General features: G+C 39.1%; 1 protein-coding gene across 2 annotated transcripts in view; it reads right to left on the bottom strand.

The window, feature by feature from the left end:
* Window positions 1-1,883: 1,883 nt before the first annotated feature.
* The window catches only part of Sec24a (SEC24 homolog A, COPII coat complex component), a 50,385-nt gene continuing 41,385 nt past the window's right edge, over window positions 1,884-10,883 (bottom strand). For both annotated transcript variants that reach the window (XM_048334080.1, XM_048334081.1), the window contains 6 exons: window positions 9,599-9,774; window positions 7,809-7,946; window positions 6,324-6,428; window positions 5,294-5,386; window positions 4,290-4,393; window positions 1,884-3,023 (listed from right to left, as the gene is read on the bottom strand). In XM_048334080.1, the coding sequence (XP_048190037.1) occupies window positions 2,909-3,023; window positions 4,290-4,393; window positions 5,294-5,386; window positions 6,324-6,428; window positions 7,809-7,946; window positions 9,599-9,774 (731 nt within the window). In that variant the 3' untranslated portion in view covers window positions 1,884-2,908. The remainder of the gene's footprint in view (window positions 3,024-4,289; window positions 4,394-5,293; window positions 5,387-6,323; window positions 6,429-7,808; window positions 7,947-9,598; window positions 9,775-10,883) is intronic.

The raw sequence follows: 10,883 nt of genomic DNA, 5'->3' as shown, positions 1-10,883 counted from the left end.
TTCAGAGAAGCAAGATTTAACACAGCACATTGAGGATCAATACATACTTTTAATTCGAGGACAGGAGTTCAATGTTACAATATTATACACTACTTTACAAAATTAAAATTTCTATATAAGGATTATATTTGTAATAGTTAACAAAATCTTGAAATCACATTTGGTGGTCCCCTAGATAATAGCTGTTATGCATCTTTGATTAGAAGAAATAAATCTTTTATTCTAATTATTGCAAAACAGTCTATGAGACTCAATACATTACATTAAATTAAATACATTGAAAAGATATGCAAACTAAAATAAATGGTACTGCTTGAGTGAATATTAGCATGTCAGACTTACAGAAATGTTATTTAAAAAATTCTAGAAATTAGAAAAATAGAGTACTTTTTTATGATAGAACTGCCATGCTCAAATTTATATACCAAGATTGCCCTTGTCTGCTACTTTAGTAGTTGTAGGTCTGTAGAAAATTCAAGGATCTTTCATAATTTACAACTACGATTAAAAAAAATATGGCATTGTGAAAATATTAGTTGCTTTACATCAAGAATACAAAATGACATGGCAGGTAGTACTCTACTGCCAAAAAAAAAAAAAAAGGATGAAAAAAGAAAATTCAAACAAAAACCACATTGAATATTGCAGAAATCAACTGTATATGAATATCCCCAAAAGGTTCATTCATTTCTTGTCTGGAGAACAAATACTGTGAATCCTAACTTTTTTTAAATGACCTGTTATAATAAAATGATTCTGGACTGCACATGTTCCACAATACATAAGATACATTTGAAAGTAAATTGGTGACACACCAATAGTATGGTGGTAAAAACAGGAGTCAGACCCAGTCAGGGATGCAGTGAGGCACAAGGAAGGTTTGCCCTAGATGCTCAAATTGTTCCTCTGCAAGATTCTCTACTACTATTAAGAAGAGATTTACATATACCAACATTTAAAATCACATTAAGATTTTAGTTCTTTCAAGAAACGCCAATACAAGCCGGGCTCCAGTGGCTCGCACCTACAATCCTAGCTACTCTGGAGGCTGAGATCTGAGAATTTCGGTTTTAAGCCAGCTCAGGCAGACAGATCTGAGAAACTTTTATCTCCAATTAACCAGCAAGAAGCTGGAAGTGGAGGTGTGGCTCAAGAGGCAGAGTGTCAGCCTTGAGGGGACAAGCTAAGTGAGAGTGTGAGGCCCTGAGTTCAAGCCCCAGTACTGGCACAAAAATAAAAGACCAACAATAAAAAAAACTCACTAGTACATAATGACTTTTTTAAAAGGAAGAGGAAAATATAAATTCAATTTGCTATAATTTTAACATTGCTTCCTAGTAAACTAAGCAGCTTTAAAAAAAAGAATTACAGGTCATTGTACCATTTGTACACTGGAAAAACAACAACAACAAAAAAACCCTGTTAACACTGCTTAAGGGAGATGATACTTTCGTAGATCACAATTACTCTGAACCAGCTGGCAAACAGTAGTTGCATACTCTAAGGGACCTGCTTGTTTCTTTCCTACTGTAAAAAACCCAGTTAAAGTCAGCCCATGTGGATGTAAACCTGAAAGATGCTAATTCACTGGTGATCATGTAGATTAAGATTGTAAACACGTTTTCTACCCTACTAAATGAGTAACACAGACATCTCATCAAGTATTACACATGAACATCTTTTAAGAAGTTCACAGAAGAAAAATTGAATCTGAAAACTGAGCCACACTTTTTTTAAGATACTATATCACAGCACTTTAAATACACAGGTGTATTATTTCCCTATTTGTAAACAAAACTCGCTCAATATATTTTGACTATAGTATTTTTGTAGCTGAATAAAAAGTTCTCTTGAACATGTCCAGAAATCAAGGTTATTTTTTAAAGTAACTACAATATATTGAATTTGGGGACCCCAATATCCACTAAATCAAACAGCAGCATTTGTGCCTTCATGAGCTTGACTATCCCAGAATGTGCTAATGATGTTGTCTAATGAATAAACTCTTTAGAAAAGTGCATTCTGAGATAGTACTTTTAGCTTGTCTCATTCTTCCCATCTCACCAGGATAACACTTTTAGTATTAATCAGCATATACCAAACAAACCCACCTAGAGGATCAAGATAACTACAATTTCTCATCTCCCTGTTATCACTATAAATGATAAATTCTTTATCATTGCAGAATAAAATGTTTAAGGCCTCAGCATCCAAATCAGAAAAACACCTAATTACAGTTTTCACTTCAAATTAAAGTGACTTTGTTCTTCAAGAAGAGAATACTGACAGATTTTAAAACTTGAATCCATTACTTCATATTCCTCTCAAACTAGAGTTAGTTTACTCTAGTTTTAGTTAACATGATGAATTCTTTTCTCAAAAAAAAAAAAAACAAGTAGGTATGGGGAATGAATTCTATTTTTGTACATTCTATTTGTTTTTGGGTTTTCCAATTTTTAAAAGATCATTATCAATGGATTTGAAACTTCCCTGCAACCCTTAGTCTTGTGAGGTTTTAACTGTAGCAGCCAAAATTTCAGGAAAAATAAAATATGAGAAATATACATGTAGAACATAGAAATCTTTATTTTACAAAATGTACTGTGCCTCGGCAGCACTGTTTTGTCTTGTTTCAATCCACAACAACTCAAACATAATTGGCAGCAAAGGAATAAAGGTATTCAATGATACATCAATATATTATGATTTGAAAATTACAGTATTTTAGAGTTGCATGTTTGATTCTCTGCTGTGGTCCTTTATTTGCTATAGTTGGTTGAAATCACAGTGAAAACATCTCAATCATCACATTTTAGTTCACAAACTTAAATAGAAAAGTAAGGTACTATATATTCCCAGCAATTCTGTGTTATTGTGATTTCCTTAGCAATAATTAAATCAGATTTCTTCACTTATTCACTTGCTGCTGTATGTGCAAGAGGAATTCATAATATGATAATGCAGATTCAGTTCTGTCTTCCACCATGTTTTGAAGGAAGCTGGCTTTCATTGGACTCTCATCCCTTAGGAATGAAAAGCAAGTGCAGTTATACTCACTGGATAAAACAAAATAATAGTAAACATACAGTGAAGCCAGGCACTGGTGGCTTAAGCCTGTAATCCTAGCTACTCAGGAAGCTGAGATGTGAGGTTCGCAATTCAAAGCTAGCCCAGGCAAAAAAAGCAAGAAAGTCTGTGAGACTCTTTAATTAGCCACTAGAAAATGGGAAGTGGAACCTGTGAAAGTGGTAGAGCGCTAGCCTTGAGTGAAAGTGCTCAGGGACAGTGCCCAAGCCCTGAGTTCAAGCCCCATGACCACCACCATCACCAACAAAAAGGTCTCGGCCAAATCTACTAATTGTGTATTATTTATTTTTTATTTTGTTGGTTGTAAGGCTTGACCTCAGGGCCTGGACACTATTCCTGAGCGCTTCCACTTAGGGCTAGTGCTCTACCACTTTGAGCCACAGCTCCACTTCTGGTTTTTAGGTGGTTAATTGGAGATAAGAGCCTTAAGGCCTTTCATGCCTGGGCTGGATTCAAACCATGATACTCCCAATCTCATCCTCCTCAGGAGCTAGAATTATAGGCATGAGCCACCAGTGTCTGGCTGTTCCAGACTTTAGAGTTATTGTCAAATCAGAGAGAGAGAGAGAGAGAGAGAGAGAGGAGAGAGAGAGAGAGAGAGAGAGAGAGAGAGAGAGAGAGAGAGAGAGTCTGTGCGCATACATGCACGTGCCAAGACTGAGGCTTGAACTCAAGGCTTGGGCACTATCCCTCAGTTTTTCACTTAAGGCTGGAGTTCTACCACTTGAGCCATATCTCCACTTCCAGCTTTTTGATGGTTAATTGGAGTTAAGAGTATTGTGGACTTTCCTACCTGAATGTGAAGCTTTACACCACAATCCTTAGATCTTAGCCTCTTGAGTCTCTAGGAATGACAGGTGTGAGCCCCTGATGCCTAACTAATATTTGCCATACAAATAGCTAGTTGTACAGGCTTTCTCTGAAAACACTTGATTACATAAATTTTCTGTTGTTCAGAGGAGTTTACAGTGTAATTAGTAGAAATTGTTAAGCTTTTTTCTAAGTTTATAGAAAGTTTACTAATACTAATAATTGTTTATAAAGCACAATTTAGTATTATTTATTGTAAAGAATTATTTTCCTTTTTTCCCCTCTACAGTCTTGTAAAAGTTGCTTAAGCCTTAGATCACATGTGTCTAGAATTCAAAACAGGTCATTGAAAGGCCAAATCAATGGTTTTACAAATGAAAAATTTGACTTACCTTATTACATAAAGTACTGGGAAAAATGGTCTCTGTTCTCTAAGCCAAGAGATAAAAGCTATTGTTCTGGCAGATTCTGGTGTATCAAGTTCTGGAAGATCCGTCTGTTATACAAAATCAAATTATATTCAGTGAGCTCCAATTATACATATACTACTACATTAACTACAGCATTCCTCAATTTTTGTGTGTGTGTGCCAATCCTGGGGATTGGGTCAGGGTGCTGTCCTTGAGCTTTCTGCTCAAGGCTGGTGCTCTACCACTTGAGCCACAGGTTCACTTCTGTATTTTTGCTGGAGAGAAGAGTCTCATGGGCTCTCCTGCCCAGGCTGGCTTAAAACCACAATCCTTAGATCTCAGCCTCCTGAGCAGGTAGGATCGCAGGAGTGAGCCACAAGTTACCTGGTGATACTGTTGGTGCACACAGTGAATATATTAGACTTGGAGGTCTTTTTGTATTTGTTGTAAATATTTAACTCTGCCCCTGTAACCCTAAGGTAGCCAGAAACAATAAGTGACCTGGGCCTGGCTGTGTTCCAATAGAACCTTCTTGTTCTTCATTTTATTGTTCTTCATTTTATTATAGCATTTAGAATGACTCACTTTGTTTTTGTGATTATTACAAATAGAATAATTTATTTCCTCATTACTTAAATTGGGTAATTATTGGTTCCACTAGTTTTTGCTTAAGGTCTGAAAGCTAGTGCTTCCTAGATGAAAGTATGCCATAAAAAAACCCCACAGAAAGCGTCTGGCACGGTGATGAGCGCCTGCAGTCGCAGCTACCTGGAGGCTGAGGTAGGAGGGTCCCTTGAGCGCCTGAGGTCACAGACCAAGCAACCCAAGGTTGTGTCTGTTCATACAACCACAAAACAAGACAAGACGAGTATTTTCTGTTGAAAGCGAAAGGTCTGTGGAGGAATCTGCAGCAGCCATTTTTAATCTGAAAATGTGATGGCTATTTTTTTTTTTTTTTTTGCCAAACTTGGTAAAATAAACCTTACCATAGGCTGTGGAATTGATGCATAGTTTTGAACTCCTAGAACATGGTTAAGAAAATTCTGTGCACAGTTTTTCCCAATCCAAAGCATTAGGACCTGCAAACAAAAATAAAATTCTCTTGAGAGAGAGCTGAATAGTAAATAAGTGTGCCGACACCTTTACCGCTGGGCATTTGTTTTTAAACTTCAAATCACACATAAGTGTTTTACTTATTTTTTTCAGGGCATTCTTTTCTACTTAAAAAACAACAACATTATTATCGGCGAAGAGTTATACAGAGGGATTTCAATCCCATGAGTTAGGTAATGAGAACAATTCTTGAACAATGTCACTTCTTTCTTCACTTTGCCCCAGTTTTATCCTCCTGCCTCTACCCACAAATTACATAGTTCATTTTTGTTTGGTTTTGTTTTTTCCAGTCCTGGGGCTTGAACTCAGGGCCTGAACACTGTCAGTGGCTTTTTTTTGCTCAAGGCTAGCACTCTACCACTTGAGCCACAGCGCCACTTCTGGCTTTTTCTATATATGTGATGCTGAGGAATCGGACCCTGGGCTTCATGTATGTGAGGCAATCACTCTACCACTAGGATATATTCCCAGCCTGGTTTTTGACCTTTTTAAAAGAGTAAAAGAATGGATATACTGGGCTGGGAATATGGCCTAGTGGCAAGAGTAACCCCATCACCACATATACAGAAAATGGCCAGAAGTGGCGCTGTGGCTCAAATGGCAGAGTGCTAGCCTTGAGCAAGAAGAAGCCAGGGACAGTGCTCAGGCCCTGAGTCCAAGCCCCAGGACTGGCAAAAAAAAAAAAAAAAAAAAAAGATGAGGAGGTACAAATAGTGACAGATACAATTGGTATCTCATCGCATGAAGCAATGAGATTGTGTAGGCTCAAAAGGCTGACAAATATATGCAGCTCAGAGAATATGTGCTAACTGTTCAAGAAGAGATATTAAGGGGAAGAAGCCAAATGCTGATAAGGTACAGAAGTACAAAGTGAGAAGGGCCAAGACAAGCCAAACTACTCACAGAGCCTGCATCCAAGAGGAAAGCACCATCTCTACTCAACTTCTCCACTGAGAGCTGAAGAATGGGGGGTTGAGGGATGGTTCGATCATTGATGTTCAGTGCTCCCTGAGGGGTTAAGTGAAAGGTTAAGATATAGAAGACAGAGTTAATTAAACCACAATAACAACGAAATAATGTCACCTCTAAGAGTATGGGCCTTACTTTGGCAAATCACAGTCATATTTACCACTTTTTTTTCTTGGCCAGTCCTAGGGCTTGGGACTTAGGGTCTAAGCTTTTTTTGCTCAAGGTTAACACTCTACCACTTCATCCACAGCACCGCTTCTGGCCTTTTATGTTTATGTGGTACTGAGGAATCGAACCCAGGGCTTCATGCATGTTAGGCAAGCACTCTACACTTAAGCCAAATTCCCAGATCCTGATTTAACTTTTTTTGCTTATGATTTTAATTAATTAATTAATTAATTATTTTTGCCAGTCCTGGGGCTTGAACTCAGGGCCTGAGCACTGTCCCTGGCTTCTTTTTGCTCAAGGCTAGCACTCTGCCACTTGAGCCACAGTGCCACTTCTGGCAATTTTTTATATATATGGTGCTGGGGAATCGAACCCAGGGCTTCATGTATGCGAGGCAAGCACTCTTGCCACTAGGCCATATTCCCAGCCCTGATTTTAATTTATTTCCTATCAAAAGCAAAATATTAGAATTTTTTTCTTTCCTTTTTTTTTTTTTGCCACTCCTGGGGCTTGAACTCAGGGCCTGGACACTGTCCCTGGACTTCTTTTGCTCAAGGCTAGTACTCTACCACATGAGCCATAGCGCCATTTGCAGCCTTTTCTGTTTCTGTGATACTGAGGAATTGAACTCAGGGCTTTATGCATGCTAGGCAAGCACTCTACTACTAAGCCACCTTTCCAGCTTGATGATTTTTTCCTTTAATAATTCAAACACATTGTTGACATAAGATATTCAGTATAATTTCACTCCTGGGATACATCTTCAGATTGATTTGTTCAAACAAAGAAACAATGGCTCTGGTTAATTTGACAATGTTCACATCCTGCTCTAGAGATTTGTCTTAGCAAAGTTAAGTAAAAGAACTATTTTCAGGAGCTTTCTTGAACCAAAGTTTCTTTTTGTATGTATGCCAGTCCTGGGGCTTGAACTCAGGGTCTGAGCTTCTTTTGCTCAAGGCTCTCTACCACTTGAGCCATAAATATACTTGTCTTTTTTTGGTAATTTATTGGAGGTAAGAGTCTCACTAACTTTCCTTCCAGGGCTGGCTTCAAAGTGTGACCCTCATGTCTCAGTCTTGTGAGTAACTAAGATTACAGAGGTGAGCCACCAATGCCTGGACAAACCAAAGTTTATGTACATATAATCAACAAAGAAAGAAACTATAAAACTTCTATTTCTGTACTAGATTGGCTATAATCAAGCTTACAGAGCTTCTAAAAAGAAGTCAGTAAAGAGGGAATCCATTTTACCTCATCTGAGAGGTTGTCAACTCTGTACAAACTGGGATGTGTTGTCAGCATAAGATGAACCAAAGGCTGGTTTTTCACTTGACACATAGCAAAAATGCGTTCATCTAGACGTGCATTTGTCCCAGTCTGGAATGATTTCTGTAATAAAGATAAACCAATGCCCATCAAAAAGACATTTAAGAAACACAGAATCTTGTAAATATCTGTTGAAAGATTATCTTCAGACAGAATTGGCAAATTTAGTGTATATTATTTTCTAAAAGAATCTAAGAAGTTATAAACATGTATTAAGTTGGAACTATAACCTTACCTTTTAAGCTACTTTGTCTTTTTCTCCCCTCTCCTCTTTTTTTTTTTTTTTTTTGCCAGTCCTGGGGCTTGAACTCAGGGCCTGGGCACTGTCCTTGAGCTTCTTTTGCTCAAGGTTAGCACTCTACCACTTGAGCCACAGCACCACTTCTGGCTGTTTCTGACTGAGGAATCAAACCCAGGGCTTCATAAATCCAAGGCAAGCAATCTACCACTAAGTCACATTCCTAGCTGCTATTTTGTCTTCCTAGTGCCTGCTTCCTAATCAGTTAAATAGGCTAAATACTCTTACTTACCATATACGATGGGCATACATTAATCTAAGCCTCAAGGGAAAGACAAGGTATATGGCAGATGACTAAGATCTATATGAAGGGCCAAAAAGATCCACTAAGTGTCTATTAAAAGCTAGGTGACAGGGGCTGGGGATATGGCCTAGTGGCAAGAGTGCTTGCCTCGTATACATGAGGCCCTGGGTTCAATTCCCCAGCACCACATATACAGAAAATGGCCAGAAGTGGTGCTGTGGCTCAAGTGGCAGAGTGCTAGCCCTGAGCAAAAAGAAGCCAGGGACAGTGCTCAAGCCACTGGCCAAAAAATAAAAAAAAATTAAAAAAAAATAAAAGCTAGGTGACAATTAATAGTGACTGTCATTGTTTCTCCCATAATTAGAAATCTAACAATATTCTGAAGCTTGGGAGTCCACGGCAAAAGAAATAATACAAATGAGGACAGCAGGTAATGAAATAGTCACAGGTAATAAATAGCCTGTCACATGTCACTAGTGTGCACTGCCTAGAGTTCTTGCAGGTCACTGTCCTACAGAACCCAGTTGTTTCTCATGCCCAGCAACAGCTGCCCAATTCTCAGGGCTCTACATCCGTTTGGGGGGTGGGGGACAGGGCCTGGAAACATCTTAGTCACAGTTGTCTTTCTCATATCTACATCAGGATCTGGCCCACAGAAAGAGCTCAACACTTATTGAAAAAAATGGACTCAGCTTGGCACTAGCAGCTCATCCCTGCAATCCTAGTTACTCAGGAGGCTAGTTCTGAGGATAGCAGTTCAAAGCCATCTGGACAGGAAAAGTCCATAGGATTTAATTTGATCTTCAATTAACCAACAAAAAGCCAGAAGTGGTAGTGTGGTTCCAGTGGTAGAGCACCATCCTTGAGCAAAACAGCTCAGGGTCAGTGCCTATGGGAATCTGGATTCTTGCAGAAGACAGGCCAGAGGGATCAGCTAACAGCTAGCAGGGGACAGTGGAGAATGACAAGCCTGATCAAATGGAGAGTTGGGAGTTCCTTAACAGACTGACTCAACCAACTTTCTCTTCAAAATAAGAGTGGCAAGGCCCCTGTCCTCACAAAATGTACCTGGCATAGACTCACATATACAGTGTTTGGCAATTCCCAGTACAAAAATCTTGGCTTTTGACCTTTCATTGTGCTAGGTGCTATTTTTATTTCTATTTGCCGTACCTGTTTAAGGAGAGCCAACACAAACAATGGGAAAAGCCGCAAAGAGAAAGGAACCATGAGGCCTGGCTGCTGGTTACTCAGGACTAAAGACCGGTAAGCTGCTAGAGAATCGATGACAGCATTCACCAGGGCATCCCGGGCATCACTCAGACTGGCAGTCACAGACCTGTCAACAGCTAATTGAGGTGAGCGCGGGGACAAAGAGAAACAAGGTACAGGTTTAGCAACTCCACTAGAAAGGACCCAAGAGAGGACTTTTAACATGATAGTGCTCCTTTCCAATTTATTATAAATACAATGAGCCAAAGCAAATAACAGGTAAAAAGCATGCTCTAGGAAACCAAACCCTCTTAAAACATTCTTCTGTTTTCTAGTTGGATGATTCCTGGTGTTTTGATGCCAAATTGGCAAGAAACCTAACTTCCCAGAATCTTAAGTTTCCTTATCTGATAATGGGAACACTGCTATCCATTGAATCTAATGTTAATGATTTCAGTCTACTGTTTCATTTCATAAGGCACTGAGAAATAGAAAAAATATTACCTGGAATATGAATTCATACTGTTGTTAAATAGTTTATATATATATATATATATTTTTTTTTTTTTGGCCAGTCCTGGGCCTTGGACTCAGGGCCTGAGCACTGTCCCTGGCTTCTTCCCGCTCAAGGCTAGCACTCTGCCACTTGAGCCACAGCGCCGCTTCTGGCCATTTTTTCTGTATATGTGGTGCTGGGGAATCGAACCTAGGGCCTCGTGTATCCGAGGCAGGCACTCTTGCCACTAGGCTATATCCCCAGCCCAAATAGTTTATATTTTATACCTGTGGATTTTAGAGAGAATTTCAACTCTGGTTGGGCATCAGTGGCTCACCCCTGTAATCCTAGCTACTAGAGAGGCTGAGATTGAAGACTGCAGTTTAAAGCCAGCCCAGGCAGGAAAATCTGTGAAACTCTCATCTTCAATTAATCACAAAAAGCTGTAAGTGAAGCTATGGCTCAAGTGGTATACAACAGCACTAGTCTTGAGTAAGCTCAAGAACAGAGTCCAAGCCCAGAATTAAAGCTCCAGGTCTGGCCTGGTTTTTGGCAGGCTAATTTGAGATACAGTCTTGTAGACTTTTCTACCCAGCTGGCTTCAAACCTCAATTGTCTGAATCTGTCTTCTGAGTAGGTAGGATTATGAGCATGAGCCATGGGTGCTCAGCTAAAGTATAATGATTTTTAAGATATATCTCTTATTATCCAAGTTACAGTGTTCATAAAGCACTATTGTGAACAGTCCTA

The sequence above is a fragment of the Perognathus longimembris genome, chromosome 25 (assembly GCF_023159225.1).
Source record: "Perognathus longimembris pacificus isolate PPM17 chromosome 25, ASM2315922v1, whole genome shotgun sequence".
Taxonomy (NCBI): domain Eukaryota; kingdom Metazoa; phylum Chordata; class Mammalia; order Rodentia; family Heteromyidae; genus Perognathus; species Perognathus longimembris.
This window is presented reverse-complemented; position numbering and strand designations above follow the sequence as displayed.